Source organism: Agelaius phoeniceus, chromosome 7 (genome assembly GCF_051311805.1).
Source record: "Agelaius phoeniceus isolate bAgePho1 chromosome 7, bAgePho1.hap1, whole genome shotgun sequence".
NCBI lineage: Eukaryota > Metazoa > Chordata > Aves > Passeriformes > Icteridae > Agelaius > Agelaius phoeniceus.
The window spans coordinates 25,687,533-25,705,250 of NC_135271.1; the positions used below are offsets into that span (position 1 = coordinate 25,687,533).

Here is a 17,718-nt window from a genome sequence, read left to right on the forward strand (position 1 = left end):
CAACCAAAAGCCTATTAAGTCAAAGGCTAGCAGCCAAGGAAAAGCTTGCTTCCAAAATTTGTAAGGAGTGCAGCAGAATTCTATTCCTCGCCACTCCTGCAGCTGGGCACCTGACTTATGAGACATCTCCTGGGGGCAGCCACCCTCACTAGTTTGCCAGTGATAAGCTGCAGGCTCATTACATGCACTTTAAATTTCTAGTTTAGAGCTTGTTGCTTTTCTGAAAGAGAATAACCCATTTTTAGTTATGCTTGACCTCACACTTGCAAAATTAATTTACAGTATTCCCCTGTGAGTTATGCTTATGCTGTCATTTTTGGGGATGAAAAATCAGATTGTGTGGAATTGCATCTATAGTAGATAAAAATCAAACACCCTCAAAATCAAATTTGAGTATAAATACTTCTTGGATTCTTGGAAACAAGCCTTATGTGACTACCTTTTATTGTCATTTCTCAGCTGACAATTTCTATTTACTGGGCTAGTATTTAACCATGGAATTGTTTCAAAGTCACTCTTTGGGAAAGAATAACAAGTTTACCAGCTCTCGAGGTAGAAAGGCCTCCTCCTGACGAGCCACAATCAGACAGACAGTCTCGCCTTGCTTTGTGCTTCTCAGCATAGCTACAAGCTCTTCCTGGGTCTTGCCAGTGATGTCCCGTCCATTCACCTATCAGCCACAGAAGAACAGAGGACTGGTTTATTAGGTTCTCCTCACCTAACACAGGTGTCATTCAGTGACTGAGAGCAAAGAAGAATCAGCAACAGCTCCCACACTGCCTCCCCCTCTGGCCCCGCACAAATTACTTAACCTTTCTCCTCCTCATTTTCACCATCTGTTAAAGCAGCTCTGTAGTACTTACTCGCCTTGCAGGGGGTTTGTGAGGCTTAATTAGTTTGTAAAGCACTTTGAAGATGAAAAGTGTAGAAACAAGACCTTAGTATTAAAACTGTTTACCTTAAGAGCTTTTTGAGGTTAGTCAGTAGAAATAACCCATTAGATAATAAGATTTTAAGTCACAAGATATCTGAAAATTTTCAACAGACCAATTTGAGAAAAATTGCCTTAAAACAAGCACTTTACCAGCTTGATATTACCTAGAGATTTTTGTATATGGCTTAAGAGGCAAGACATGTTTTGGTCCTAAATCAACACATTTATCTGTTTTAAAACCCAAGATTTTATCAGGTTCCCCTTGTTCAAACACCTCAAGGACCCTTGTGAAAAGAACCATTTTTCCACCTCATGGTGTAAAGCACTTGTTGACAAACAAGTGACATAGAAATTGTGAGAATGACTTTTTAAACCAAGGGCAAGGACTGTAGTTCCATACATCAATAATATGTATGAGGAAATAGAACATTTATGACAAAGCTAGCGATCAATTTTAAGCAATGCAAATACAACAGATGTTTATCCTAACCTCCAGGATTCTGTCTCCTGACTGCAAACGACCATCTTTTACTGCTGCACCTTTTGGTAAAATATTCTTCACAAAGATTGGACCAGGACCATGTACTGAAGAGTCTCTGGTAACCACTGTGAAACCAAGTCCTTCTGGACCTAGAATGTCAGACAAAGAACATACAACATAAATTTCAACATGTAAACAATGATCATTAAAAGTAAGCAAACAATGTCAGCAAGATATCCCAGAGACTCATTCATGTTAACTCTTAAAAATCCTGGAGACTCAGTCATGTTAACTCTTAAAAAAAAAAAGAAAGTAAACAAAAAGCTGTAAACACAAGCCAATCTTCTGCATGGTCTGGAGAAGTCTATTGATGTCCAAACACATACCCAAACACTCTTAAAACAGCAACAGATGTAAATATTGGGTAAGCACATAATAATAAAAAACAAGAAAGAACTCTCTTTTTAAAGCATTTACCTTTTCTATAGGTCACTACAATATTAGTCTTCATTTTAATGTCAATCTTCATGGAATCAGAGGAATTGGAATTGTTTATTTATAATCATAAATATAATTTAGCAGGTTTTACTGAAATTTGGTAAATGGGAAAAATATCACATGATTTGAATGAAAAACTTGATGATGTGCAGTTCAGAAAGGACAAAGTGGTACTTTCTAAGCTTCCATTAGTGAAGTTGTTTGCTGCTTCGAAATAAACAACCTAAAGTGTTAACAGATATGTTATAACAAGTAATTAGGGAGTAAAATAAATATTAGCAGGTATTGCTTATAAGCCACTAAAATCACTGGGAATAGCAGAGTCCATAAAAATCTTTTTATATTGAGTGGTATTTCTACCCATGTGGTAGCTTTCAAAGATATCATGATGTCAGTATCACACTGATATAATTTCCAGAAATATAAATGTTTCAAAATCAAAAGCATTAGATCTAGAATAGGGACATTCTTAAGTGGGTTTTATTAACACAAAGCTGAAGAGTTCAGAAGTAAAAATGAGTGATTTAGGTAAAGAAACAACAAAAATTAAGAAGTGAGAGCTTGATTACATTCATAATGTGTTATGAGAATAAAGTTACAGACAGTTTCAAAAGGGCCACTTCTAGGATCAAATTTTAGTCTCAGCCAAATCGGAGACAGAAATCAAATAAAAATTACAAATGCTAATTGGAAATTTCTTAAGCACAATTTACTACATGTTCCTAAACCCGTTATTCCATTCAAAGACAGACAGCTGCATGGTGCAGCAATTAAAGTTATACACACACAAATTTGGCCTCCTGACAGCTGAATAAATACGAAAGAAAAAAAGAAAGTTTTGCAGAGAATAAAAAAGGGAAAGACAGGTAAATCTGTGGTCAAGCTCTTGGAAAACATGAAATGGCAGAGTAGATTTTTAAACATATCTTTAAAAGAATGTCATAACGCTGTTGAGGTCAATTAGTAGGTTAAATAAAATAACAAAGGTCACCAGCAAACAGTTCAAACTTTGATTCTATATATGTGAAAAGACTGAACTATCACTTAAAATAAAATTACTTGTTGCTAATGAAATTGCTTCCACAGTCAGTAACAGAGATGTCCTAATCAGTAAGTCTGCATAACACACCTCCAAAATTTATGAAAAAGCCCACTGTAGAAAACATTACTGTTTACACTGCTATACCTTCGGAAAGTTTTGGAACTTTTAAATGATAAATAACTTGTTTGTGTCTTCAACATCACTTGTTAAATTAAAAGTTAAGGTATTACTATAGAGAACATGATACCGAATTAATCATATCATCTCAAAGACTTACCTTTTTTCAGGTCTATCTTTATTTTCTTTGCATTTCTCTTATTGCCAAATCCCATAAGTGGAGACAGTGAGGGAGAAGGTGGCTTTCTACCCAGACGTGGGAGGTTGGGACTCTTAGCTTGTTGCAGTGCTCCCTGTACACCTGACTCCAAGATTGCTCCAGAAATATTAATAGTTTTCACAGCAGGTTTTGGATGAAGAGGAGGTGGAATTTTTGTTTTTGTAACTCCTTCTTCATTATTCAGAATACAAAGAGGAGCAATAGCAGACTTTTCATACTGTTCTCGGTTATATGGAGGAAGGACTTCCAAGATGACACTTTGAAATTTCATTGCCTGACGGAAGATGTCCTGAGCCCTTTAAAAGAAAGATAAGAAAATTTGTATGACAAACTAGAAAATGTGGGCAAAATTTGAAGTTGTTTACAGTGAATAAGATGAAAGTTTACCTAATGTTCACATCTATAGCATCCCTTTTTTAGAAAAATACACATGAATTAAGATTTCAAAACTACAGCATTTCCTTACATTTCAAGTAGGAGCAGCATATCTGTTGGAATTCCTATGCTATGAAAGCTATGAAAACGTACCAGCCAGAATAAACTGATGAACACATTTCTTCATGCAGAGCATCAGAAAGGGAAGGTCTGATGGCAAAAGTCTGCTCAAGATAGAGCTTGCTGCTTTTTTCAAGTGCTTGTCTGTTATGTATTTTCTTGCTGTCATAGACATCTACTCCAAGCAAGCTCAACTCTCCATTTTTTCCAAATCCAGTCTAATTGCTCCTCAGATTCCTTTGTAATCCCTAATGCAACTCCTGGCTGATACCACAGCAATAAAATAGGATGAGGGTATGGGATACATAGACACTAAGAAAAAATCTGATGATCAAAGTGGTGCAATTATTTGCATTTTTACATAAATGGATAAATAAATAGGCTGATATTACTCACATCTTTCAAGCAGTAACCTTTTGCAATGTGGATATGAAGATTTCACACAATCCGTGTTTTTACAGATGTGCTCAAATGCAGCACCAAAAACTGTGTTAGAGCATTTAATGGAACTATTCCCCTTGATACTGATAAGGCAATGGAGAATGGTTTCAAACAAAAAGAGAAAGATTTAGTCCAGACATTAAGAAGAAATTGTTTACTCAGAGGGTAGTGAGGTACTTGAACAAGTTGCCCAGAGAAGCTGAGGATACCCCATACTATGGGGCATCCTGAACAACCTGATCTAGTATGGGGCCCTGCACAACCTGATCTAGTATGTGACATCCCTGTCCATGCCTGTGGGGGTGGAATGAGATGATCTTTAAGGTCCCTTCCAACCCAAACCCTTCTATAATTCTGTGAACTGATACCATGGTAACAACATCATGCTCAGATTCCCATGCACTGTAAGGCAATTAAGACAAGTTGGCCAACAGAACTGCTCATAAAGCCTTCTCAGGATTTTAAATAACCTGTAGATTTGGACAATCAAGCCATGTTACAAACCTTGGATTCTAAAGGAACAAAGGAGACTTTCCTCTTTCTATGCTTTCCTCTCCTAACTTCTGTTGAAATGGATGGATTTTCTTCCATACTGCAAAAGACCACTTCAGTACAAACAAAAGAAATAGCTGAAGTGCTGTTTGAGAATTAAAAACTGAAAACTTCTGCTTAGCTGCATTGAGGCAAGAGGGGAAGTAATGGCTATACATTAAATTTTAAATAAATCATAGAGTCCTTCTAAGAACATTGTACTTATCTCCTACCCTGCTGTGGTATGTTTGTCAGTCTGAGTCACTATTTTGCTCAAGTCTTGGCTTTGGATTTACACTCAGTTATGTAACAGAATCAATGTTTAAAGTACTCCTGAAATAATTTTTTTTTTACACTAACACAGGAAGGAAGCCACTGCAAATATAAATGTCTTGAAAACACACCTACTGCTTTCCCAGATGAACACAGTTGCACAATATATCCACCTTGCAACAGCAGGTGGTGGAAAAGAGGTTGTTTTAAGAGGGTTTTCTGTAGCATGAAGACATTGAAGTCAGGGGTCAGTCCCAATGGGTACTGCTGAGGGAAAGAACCAGCCTTGCCACACTGACTGTAAGAGCATCAAGAATCAGAATAGCAACATTCACTGACAGGTGATGCTGCCAGAGAGAAACCTCAAATTTGGAGAAGAAAGGTAGCAGGGAGAACGTTGTAGGGAGGCATTCTTTTAGTATCACCCTCAAGGGTTCTGTTTCAGAGCTGTAACAGACTGGGCCCCAGTGTCTCAGAGGAGATTATAGGTTATCCATTCACCTATAGCCTGTCAAAGTTCTCAAGGACAGACCTTACCCTGATAATAGAAGCCATGGCACACTTCCAGCATAAAGGATGTAAAATGTTAACTCTGTTTCTTTCACACCCCATCTTCATCCTTGTAAGTAGCTGCTTGGTCTTATGTTACAAGGTAATTTAATAACTCAGTTTCAAAAGGTTAATATTTAAAATATATGCAAGAAAAAATATAAGATCTCCTTCAAACAAAAATTAGTGGAAATCACTCAAGACGTCCTATGGGAAAGTCTAAATGCAGTCTTCAGGGGCAAAATAACTGGCTACACTTCAAAGGGAAAAAATAATGAATGGAGAAATTTATATTTCTTGAGACCCCAAGTGCATACTTTAAAGAAGTAAGAGAGTCAGTTAAAAGAGGTGCTAGAAACTCTGCAGCACAACAGAATGTAATTGAATAGATTAGCAGCAAATGAAAAAGTAGACCAACAGTCCCAATATATAGCTATTATAAACAAGGGAATACAGAAAGTAGGCTGCTGCTGCTACAGCTGCAGAAGAAGCAATTGTCAGGAGCAATACTAGAAAGTCTCTGGTGAAATTAGAAAGAGACAGCATGTAACAGTCAGTGTTAAAACAGCTTTTACAAGGGTTATGAAGAAATGTCAATTTGAAACTAGCCAACAGATTTTCCTCTCGAAGGAGAATCTGATTGTTATTTCTGGGTCAACAGTCATTGGAACCACACTTTGTTGTAGCTTTCACAATTAGTGGATTTCTGTAACTTGGACTTCTGTCAGGTTAGCACAGCTATGTCATGCAAAATGAAAACTAAAAGGCATGCTCACAGAGATTAGTTTCAACCTGGAAAGAGTCTTTCTTTAGTCATTCTCCACAGCCAGGGAAGAGAGATTATGTAGAAATGTATTTTGGAAAATAATTCAGCAGAACACTGGAAGACTTGGGAACATGTTAGAGCTCATCTAAAATGTTCTCCCCAGTCCCCAAACAGACATTGAGCCCTCAATACCTGTATTTTTTCCGCAATTGCCACTGCAACCACACTACTTGGTTTTGTAACATAAGGAAACTTGGCCTAACAAAATTAGACTCTGCTCTGAGCCACCTTTAAATCACTTTTCTCTCCCAATAAGAGAGAGAGAGAGAGAGAGTCTAACAAGATTGATCTCTTTAAGCTAACTCTTATGGTAAATAGTCCTTCCAACTCCCAAAATTTTACACAAGCTTTTAGAAAGTGTCCTGCATGTTGCATTTTGAAGGAAAGCCTGACAGAGAACTAGAAAATTTCCTGAAGTATTTCTAACTGCCCCACAATCTAGAATTCTTACAGAAAAACATGCAGAGTCCTCCACTCCACAAACACCTCATGGGCTGAAAGCCTTTGGAGATCTAGTTACACTCAGAAGAACACACAGAAGAGACAACACATTGTAAAGAAAGGATCACACAGGATTTTGAAAAGAGGTTTTGATTCAAGCAAACCTTAATTGCAAAATTTCATTACAAAACTGCACAGTGGGGTAATGAATGTTTTAATAAGATACCAACAATTATGTTCTCCTATAATTGATATCTTATTTAGGAATTGCATGGATGGAAGAGAATGGCATCTATAGAGCCGTTCTGTAAAAGCAAAGTGCTTTTACCACCAAATATGCAGAAAGCTGTAACTAAAAAGCTATCAGGAGGGAAAAAAGCAGTCTCAGAAACAAGAATACCTATGCTACAGAACTACACTAGTTTAATGAAAACTTATTTTGCAAATATTTATTCCTAACTGTGAAATTAATGTATTTGATTTTAGTCTAAAAGCCTTGAACATTTGGCTTACTGTTTACAAAGTTAAGCCTTGACTCCCTTGACATCTCAATAGGTTTTTGTTATATTATAAACAATCATTCAGTTGTCTAAACATATGGATTGAGAGCAAAAACAAATTACTATTTAATTACTACAGCAAATATCTGTGAAATTTGAGAGGCTATTCTTTTGTGCAACAATGCCACATTAATCCATAGATGATCAAAACAACCTGTTAGTTAAAAATTATTTGAGATAGATAATAAATGTCAACAGACTTTTAATAAAAGTCATAAGAAGTGAGACTTTCCATTTAGCTCAAGTAATCATGGTCTGACAGTAGAAGTATTTTTTTTAAAAATTAATGCTCGAAAAGCTGCAGCACAATAAAAACATCTTATTTCATTTGCAAAAGAATATTAAACACCATGCTGTTATGTTGACTCATTCTGAAGGTCTTATGAAAAAAATTACAAAATGAATATGGTAAAAGTAATAGAAAAACTAGAAAGGGAAGATAGCATCTACAAAATTTAATGCTATTAAATTAGGTAAGCACAGTAAGTTTACTAAAACACTTCAAATTTCACCTTATTTGGAGGTTTCAGAAAGAAAATGATGAAGTTTCTGTCACATATCGATTTTATAGGCATTTTTTCTGAAATCAGTACTAATCCCTTTACAAATCATTTAAACACAGCGCTGTATAATATCCTGGCCAGTTAAAAGTGTTAATAAACCAGCACTTACTGTGCAAAGGTTTTGTCTGTAAGGTCCACATGGTTTATCTTCACAATGCATTCATTTTCATGGAAAAGACCATCACGCCTAGATCTGCTGTTTTCCTCAATACCACGGATGAAGAGTCCCAGCATCCTAAAAGGCAAAACATAGGTGCAAACTGTCCTTATTGTGCTGATACAAATTTAGAGAACAAAAAATAGATATTAATCTCTACTGTGTATGAAATGATCGAGTAGACTGCCTCTCTGTCTATGACGTGCTTAACCTAGAGGAAGGTTTCAGCTGACTTATTAATGAAAAAGGGGGGGATTCCAAAAAATACCATGAAAAATTGCAGTACACTAATGCTTTACTACTTGCAAGAACTTGGGGAGCATTAAATCTTGTAGGTCATACTTGGAGAAACAGAGGAAAACACCTAGACCGCTCTGCAGTTAAAAATGCCAGTATAGCTTATGCAATATTTTTCTGCCACTGCTTCAAGTAAAAGCACAAACAGATTAAAAGTAATTTTCTACCTTAACTACAACAAAATAAATAGGAGTTAGAATGAGACAAAAAAATAACTGACTTTTCTACTGAAAAGTCTGCTAGGAGCGCTAGGCTATTCCTGACCTACCTGGAACACTGCTGTGTTGCAAACTATAATTCAACATAGCTATAGCCAATGATACACTACAGTGTGCAAAAATTCCTGACAACTGCGCGTTTCTAAAGAACTTCTATAATCAGTCTTTGTCCACTAAATTTCCATACCACTTAAGCATCAAAGATGGTCATCAAGGATGACCTTTAGAGACCATTTTCTATTGGTTATACTTCATAAAATATTAATGTGCAATTTTCAATGTGCCAACACTCCAATCACAAAGCAGAAGTCCTGTATTTTTGTCTCAGATTCATGACTGCCCCTCATATCTAAGTCCATTCAACAGATTCACAGTATGCCATTAACTAATTCAAGTGACACTATATTCACTGAGCATCTGATTTTAGATTTACTCTCTAAGAACAATAAAAAATTTGTACTTCTGTCCTATCAATTACGTGAAAAACTAGTTCCTACTGAATATTAGTTCTTTGCAGTACCTAACAGAAAAAAGTGATTTAATAGCATACAGATTCTCTTGTAACAGGTGTTATCCTTCCCAAAGGATTAAAAAGGGTAGTGATGGTGAGGGGCCACAGCCCTTTTGATGACATCCAACTAGTGGCAATCAAAAACCTTAACCCTAAGAACTAACTAAATACAACTAGAACTACCTAAATGCAACTATGCTAAAATGCACACTAGTAAAAGTACAAATAAATAAATGAAATTACAAATTAAGTTGGTTGCTCACTAATCCTGTGTGCTTGGATACTGCATTCATATATGCAGTAGGATTGCCTACTTGTCTGAAACTTGTGTGTGCTGTACCACCCACGTGCCTTGCGTTACATAGACTGAGGCAGTTTGAATTCATTCCTCCATTGCTTTCTTCCACAGCCTAAATTTTACCATTTTAATGCACTATTAAATTTTAATTTCCTGTTTTTAATGGTATTTAAGTGCAAAAGAAAGGGGGACAATTATTTCCATAACTTTTGTAGTTCCTGTATAAACTAAGACTTTGTAAATTAATATGATGTTTTAATGACCTGTAGAAAAATTTTGGCCTGCAGCAGCACCATGCTAAAGCCAGCATTACCTTATTAGAAGATAACTTCACAACTGAAATACCAGACCCAGCTAGTCAGGGCCAGCATGTCCTCATAAATTCTATCATGTCACCAAAAGAAATAAAAGATGCTCTTCTGTACTTTCTCATGTTGTGATGAGTCACAATTTATACTCTAGTCTCAGGCTACATGAAAAAAATAGGGTCAAGCCATTTAAGTCAGTCTAGTGCTTTAACAAAGGTATCAGTACAGTTGTGCCAAGAATTGTCTTAAAATGTAAAGACAACTACCTAAACCAGTAGCTCACTTGTCAAAGACCTCCTCTACTCCAGCAGATCCCCAAAAGCATTTGTAAGTAAGGACACATTAACATGAATACAATGTAGACCAAGAACTCTTCTTCTTGCAGGTCTTTAAAAGCTGCTCTCAACACAGTGATAATTAAGTACAAAACTGCATTTCAGTCACAACGATTACTGATTTTAATAGCTTGCAATTTCATCAAAATTATTTTACTGAGAGATCTTGAAGTATGGTGTACCCACTACAACCTTTATGGCACGCCTATATCAAGGAGCTCTGGTCTGCATTTCAGAATGGGTAACAAATACAGGCGGCTTTCTCAAGACCAACAGGCAGCCCGAAAAGCCAAGGACACAACTTGGATCTCTGACAATTGCCACTGAAGACCAACTTTCTTGAGACACTGATGTCATTTTACAGGCAGCAGATGGACATCTATTTTCCCTTTTGGTAAATAAAACAATCTGAATTAATTTGGGTCCACTTACAAATTCAGATCTTGCCAAGAAAACAGACCTTTACAAGGTAACTCAATCCTTCACATTCTCTGTCCTACATGAAAGATGACAAGTAAAGAAACATTCAAGAATTAGACAATTTTTACTTTTGCAATAATTGGCTTTGTGTAACAGGCAGCCATTTTACTATAAAGCAGTGTCATTTATGGCTCTGGCAATTTCCCATCTCTTATTCACGGCTGCCAGTGTCAAATTAACTCTCTGGCTAAGCCTCTGTATGTCAAATTTCAGTCTAGATTTTTTTTTAACACATCCTAGTTACATAGCTTGGAAAACAGCTATAATGAAAACGCTGACGCAGTCTTAACTACAGCACATCAATATGAGCACACTGCTATAATAGGCTTTTGTGATCTCGATGGACTTTGTTAAATCATTTATAATTAAAGTAATTGTATTGTGACAAAGAAAGGTTCATGGTATAGAGCACATTTTATAAATGCTATGCAATCAAATCTGAAAGATGGCTTGAAAAGTATGAGGTGTGAGGAGGCAAGCAATTTCTCTGACTCTTCTTGTCTGGTATGTCACTAACGAAGAGACTATGCAGAGATATTCAATTAGGAAAAACAAAACAACAAACAAAAACAAACAAGCCCACAAGAGCACAAGAAAACCAACCCAACACCACACAAAACTACTAAGTCCAGTTTACTATAAAGAGAATAAAAGCTGGGACAATTAAAAGGGCATATAGGAATAGAGATGATAGTACTGACTGAGAGCAACTGGACATGGCACTTCAGGCTGTGGTCTAGTCGACAAGATGGAGATCAGTCAATGGTTGGACTTGGGTATCTTTGAGGTCTTTTCCAACCTAAATGATTCTATGGTTGCCTTATACAGAACTTGGACTAGTAAATATTTTGGTAATGGACGAGCGTCATATTTTTGTATTCCTTTAGGTAAATAGGCATTTTAAGATAAGCACAAGTGAAATCCTTTCATTAATATGCTTCTTGAGCAATGCAGAAACTATCTTACCTTCCACTCAAGGATGAAAAAAAGGGCACTACATGTATTCCCAAGGGTCCACCTTCTCCAGAAATCTCCACTGTTTTTGTCATTTCACTGAAAAAGAGCACATGGAAATAAATCTCATAAGCTTATTCAGAGAATTCTCCATAGTCTCTGAATATCTCTATATCTCCATATATCAATAAAACAAAGTCCTGATTGATCAGATAGCAGAAAGGGTAGAAAAAATATTTTACTCAGAGCTCACTAATATATGAAAATAAAATGAAAAGTAAAACGGCCATGAAATTATTTAATTGTTTTAGATTAGCATTTGTGCTTTTTAAAAGGGAAAGAAATCAAATACTAGACATTTTCGTAAGTTAACCTTCAAGTAAATTAATTAGAATACTAAATAATAAGCTTTTATGTGAGGAGAGACTTAATCATCAAAAAAAAAGCGGAGGGGAGGGTTATTTTACATGTTCTTAATTTAAGCTCCATGTGAGTTGCTTCGATTTTCCCATGTGGCCACATTATAAACACAAAGATCACACAGAAAGGACATTGAGACTTTCAAGTCAAATCATATTTAAATATACTGATTTCTTCCCTCAGTTGCATAAAACCTCTCTGATGAACAAAGAACAAAACAAATTGTGATCAGCAGCTCATTTTATCAAGAAGTTTCCTTCCTCTAACACTGTTATTAAAAACCTCTGTATTATCTCTGACAGACTTATGGTGTTTCATGGCATGTGCTGTTTCATTTCCTTTTGACTATTGTACACTGTCAGCCTTACAGTGACCTTAACTCTCTTTTGGGTGACCACGACTGGAAAAGGAAGGTACTTGAACTGGCTAGAACCTTAAAAATTTAGCAATGTCTGTATTTCAGTAGACCTTGTTCCTTCATTCCACAATCGTGTCCACCTTCCAAAATACTCCCTCCCCTCCCACAGTACTGAGCACCCCCAGCAGCCAGGATCAGTGGCCAGCAGACAGCTGCTGGGCACACCCATTCACAGCACCCAGCTGTGAGCTGTGTGTGCCTGCCAATCCTTCAGTGTGCACAGAACACGTGAAACTGAACCAAATGGCCACTTCAGATGCTGCCCTGAGTGAAACACTCAGTCTAACTGATCAAGTGCAGACTGCCAGAGAGAGAGAGTCTTCTGATCCTTCCCTGTGCACCAGATCTAGAGAGCACATGTTTGCTAGATAAGACAACCAAGCCGACTCTTTACTACCACCCTGCCCTCCCCACCTCAGAGGATTTTTCCCTAGTGCCACAACTTCCTCTGGCACCAGCTGACTGATCTTGCTGACCCATGGTCTTATGATCATTTGATTTGATGCAAGAATCAGCAAAAATGCACCAAAACCCATCAGGAGCCTGTGATTGCCCTTGAAATGGCAGCACAGTCACACCACATTAGGTACAACATTAACCCATGCGGCACAGCTGAGCCCCCTCACAAGGAGCACAATTACTCAAATGACCTTAGACAAAATCTGGCATTGCTTCCTAATAACACAGGAATATTTTTTTGTTGTTATGAACCTTTATCCAGTTGCACAATGATTAATGAGAAGCAATTTGCCCTAAATACAATAATTCTTAGCTTGATTGGCTAAATATAGAATAAGACTGAAAAGTAAGTTTATAAATTTTATTTTTTTTTAATTAGGGAACAGAGTGAGTTTTGGGGAGCTTTCATTTTTTGTAAACTGTTCTTCAAAAACTGCTGGCACTGTAATGAACTGATGTTCTCTAGATATTAAACAGAAAGACCCTGAATAACAAGCCACCACTGATCCCAAAGTAACAGATTTACATGTTCCTGTATTTATAAAACAGACACCATCAACAGGCATTTGTGGATTTTTCTTTCCTGTATTCACCCACTTCATTAATCAAATGGGGAAATCCTGACAAAATCTTCCTGTAAGATTTTTTTTAATACATTTTTTTCTGGTGAGGCTGGTTAGAAAAGCTAATCAGTGTGGTTACCAAAAACCTCAACAATGCATGCATAGGAAATTAACTCCTCTTTCAATTCCATCTTTTACTTCCTCCAATTCTCTTAACACACAAAGAAAGATAATTAAAGGGCTACTTATATTGTCTTTTGAACTTCTACAAAATCAAAATGCATAAGAAAATTAAGCAGCCAAGCCCTTTAGATTCAGAAAATAATCAGAAGTAGTTAGTGGGCTTTCATTTGCACAGGGAAAATTTAAGTAAGTTACAGCTGTCCCCAAATAACCCTGTGCGCTCTAGGGAGGAGTTGTCTTCCTAAGCAACTGTAAGAAAGAGGAGGAATTTTTTTGAGGGCTATCACAACAGACAGGTGAGCTGTCATATTAAATCAATGTAGTTACAGTTATAAGTAGGCTGAAAGCCAAAGAAAACATACAAACTTATTTCTAAACTGAACATGAAATCTACACACTAAGAAAAATAGGCTTCTTTGTGAAAACAAATAGCCCACAACACACATTACTTTAAAAATTTTTGGTACATCCTAAAACTTACAGATGTTCTAGAGTACTAAATGTTCAGAATAAGAGCACACTCTGTATACATGTATTAAGAACTTTGAAATTGCAATTTTAATTAAAAATCCATGAATCTAAATAGACTTCTTCTCAAACAAATGGGACTCTTAGTTACATGCATGAAGAAAACAGCCTTTGACACCAACTTTCATGGACCTTTGAGGTCATGTTAATTTTTGTATTATACCTATGAAAGCATGACAGATAAAAAATTTTAAAACCATAACATCTGGAATTTGATTTGGTTTTTTTCATTTGTTTAAGAACCTCCAAGATTAGAGATTCAGACACATTTGGTATCATTCACTTGTTCTGTCTTCAGGCAGGTTTAATCTGCCCACAAGGACAGCTGAACTCAGCACTGTACTATTTCATGCTGGCTTACAGTTTATACTGTACTGGAGAAAGTATTCAGGAACAGGGCATGGCTGAGTGAGATTCTAAATAGGATGAGCTCTAAGAATACTAATTACTAAACTCCAAAGGCACATGGGACACACAGGTGCCAGGACTCTTCAGTTTGACAGAGCTAGGTTAAAAAAATTAAAGAAAGGTGTAGGAGAAAGCAGAATTACTGTCTTACAGGCTGATAGCTGTGACAAAAGAATGTAATTTACAGAATTTTTGCAATATTCAACACATTTTAAAAACAAACAAACACCTTAATAGGAAAAAAATAAATTCCAGAAGTTAGTAACCTACTCATGACCTACTGCTCTTTGAAATCTCCCCTACAGATCTTAAATACCTTTTGCAGTAAAAAAGAACACAAGTCTGGCCCATCAAATCAGTATAAAAGATCTGGAGGATCCCTAGCTGGGGATGAGAGGCTGGGAGCATCAGTAGGCTGAGTATCTCCTGCTTGCTCTTCAAGGAACAGGCAGAACTCCTACCTCAGGAAATCTTGAAGAACCCACTCTCTGTGGAATGCATACAAATGCGTTCTTACAGGAGTCAAAAAGACCAAACTTTTAAAAAGCCTTTATGTCAGCAAAATTCCTCTGAAGTGCCAAGTTCACCGCAGCCAGAAACACAGCACTCAGGCTTCCTCCAATACATGCTGGCACCTCCCTTCTCCTTGCTGCACTGAAGGTACCTCAGGTCTCACTCAGGGGAGAACACCTGTCCAGCAGGACCTGATCCAAGATGCTATACTATTGATTTTTAACCTGAAGAGGCTGTCATCATTTACTATTTAAATTCTTCTTTGTTTGATATTATTGATTTCTGACAGATTCTTTACCATCTATTACATTTGTCAACAAGGCTTGCCATGGATATTATTGAAAACTCTGATAAGTACTGTTCAGCAAAGAGATAGAGGAAAGTGTACACATGAGTAGTGAGCATGCAAAGCACTGGCAACACAGAAAGCAAAATTTAAACAGAGTGCTGCACATTTAGTGGTCATATAAAGTTGTGACTCAATCTATTCCTCAGATTTGCAGTGTCCTGGCAGTGGAATACTATAGCTCCCTCTCCTGAAACCTGTATCAAGAATTAGCAGTTTGTGATTTACACAATGGGAAAAGATCTATTAGCTGAAAGCTTCTCTGCAGAACACTGAAGAACGCAAACCAACACTGAGCACACAGATGCTTTAAAGGGAACCCTCTCCAGAAAGAAATGTTATGCGTTGCTGCAGCAAGACTGAGTTCACTGAGGTGCTTTGACCTTCCCCAGCTACAAAAGCTTGGTAGAATTGCTCTTGAAGAATGCAGTACGCACAGCCTAAAGCAGATTAATTGTTTTGCAACACAGTGAAGACAGTACCTCAGAAAAGCTGCTTACTGCATGGGTTACTGGGCAAAACTTGTCATCATGTGTATGTCACAAGAACCAACTGCTTGAGTAAACACAAAGTATTTACCATTCCAGTGGCATTTTCCTTTGCAATTTTAGTCATATTCAACACTTTCTCAAGCATTTTTAAGAAAAGGTACCGATTAGTAAGGTGCCATATCTCAAAAAAATCTTTTAGTGCAGAATGTCAATATTTCCCTTGCAAACAGAAAAGCACAGCTGGTATTCTGAACATGCTATGTGGTGTTTTTATTGACCACAGCCAAGTAAAAGGCAAATTAAATGTAAGCCAGATGTAGAGAGCTCACAGATGCTGTTATTAAGCTGTATCTCCTCACTTGTTCTTCACTTGCACCTCCAGTTCCATGCCTCTTCCTCCAATGCTTCCATTCCAGAAGAGAGAGCATTCATCAACAAAAGATGTTGACTTTTGGTAGAGACCTAAGGCCTACAGGGCATGTCAAATTCCTACAGGGCATTTTAAAGAGGAAGCATGCACAGATTTATCCAAATAAAGAGTCTGATGACTCTGCCATGTACTTTTTTCATATACTAAACCAATACAGGTATTGATGATAATAAAGTATTTGTCCCTATTCATCCAAAGAAGGCTTTCAGAGTATTCAGCTAAACTAAACTTGTCACACTTCTCACCCACCTCCTCCTTTTCCACATATTTCCTTCCCTGTTCTCAACTAGGTGCTCAAACCTTTGCTTAAAATGTCTCGAAAGACCTGAAGAAGGAGCTGGAACTCAATATGTTATGTAGTGTGAACACACTCAAATGATGAAAATCAGAAAAATATCTAAATAGGGCTAGAAAGCACCCTACAAGGAGGAGAAAAAGCAACTCAACGTGCAGGCAAGGGTAAGTTTTCCAGGTACAGTTAAGGAAACTGGTCAATCTTTTGTAAGAGACAGGAACAGAGCAGCTGCTCCATTCTACACAACACTAAACAAACTATCCACAAAGTTCAAATATTTACTATGAAATAATGTCACCATCTTCCAGTTGCATGTTTGAAGAGGAAACAAATCACCTTCTCCTAACTAAAATGCATTAATCTAGTTGTTCCAGACTTTTTCTTTTCCCCAGTAAAATTAGTTAGTTCTCACAAGATTAACTCTGAAGTTTTAGAGAGAAATCAGATAGCTGGCAAGCACTGGAGCTTTGTGTCTTTTTTTCTTTAAATCAAATGGTTCAAATTCTCTTTTGTTAGACTAATGAAAGACACAGTAGGTTAAAAATAGGAAAACACAGAGAAGGAAAAAATGCTTCAGCTACACTTTAATTATGTATCTACAGTGCTTAAACCAAGGAACTGACCCCGACCTCTGCTAAAAAGAAGTGGGAAGACAGCAAAAGCGAACATAATGAAAACACATAATGAATTATCTATGCATAAATTACCCTTTGCGTTCCAACTAATCCACTGCTATTAAGCTAAACATCCACTTCCAAGCAGATTTGTGTTTACTGTTCCTTAACATAGTAATTTTACTGAGAAAAGCAAGCTTTTCAAAACCAGTATTCCCATGTACAGTGTGCTAAGGAATTCAGTGCTTTAAGTTGTGTTACCTGATCATCTATAGAGTATCAAGACCCTGCTCTTACTATGAAAATCTTTCAGAGCTAGTATAGAACATGAAAAAAGGCACAGAGAAATACAAAATTTTATACACTGATGACATTAGCTTGGCTTTCTTTACCCTAAACATCATCTTTACTTGAAAATCAACAACAAAAAAAGCCACGAATTTACAAGAGGATTGCCATTATTTAATCTATTAAAAAACATTCCAATGACCCAATGTTTTAAATCTCTCCTATAGTAAAAT

General features: G+C 36.8%; 1 protein-coding gene across 4 annotated transcripts in view; it reads right to left on the bottom strand.

The window, feature by feature from the left end:
• The window catches only part of PARD3B (par-3 family cell polarity regulator beta), a 392,348-nt gene that overhangs the window by 209,065 nt on the left and 165,565 nt on the right, over nucleotides 1-17,718 (bottom strand). For all 4 annotated transcript variants that reach the window (XM_077181321.1, XM_077181319.1, XM_077181318.1 and 1 more), the window contains exons 6-10: nucleotides 11,542-11,628; nucleotides 8,081-8,206; nucleotides 3,233-3,588; nucleotides 1,425-1,564; nucleotides 542-670 (exon numbers count right to left, since the gene is read on the bottom strand). In XM_077181321.1, coding sequence (XP_077037436.1) covers nucleotides 542-670; nucleotides 1,425-1,564; nucleotides 3,233-3,588; nucleotides 8,081-8,206; nucleotides 11,542-11,628 — 838 coding nt within the window. The remainder of the gene's footprint in view (nucleotides 1-541; nucleotides 671-1,424; nucleotides 1,565-3,232; nucleotides 3,589-8,080; nucleotides 8,207-11,541; nucleotides 11,629-17,718) is intronic.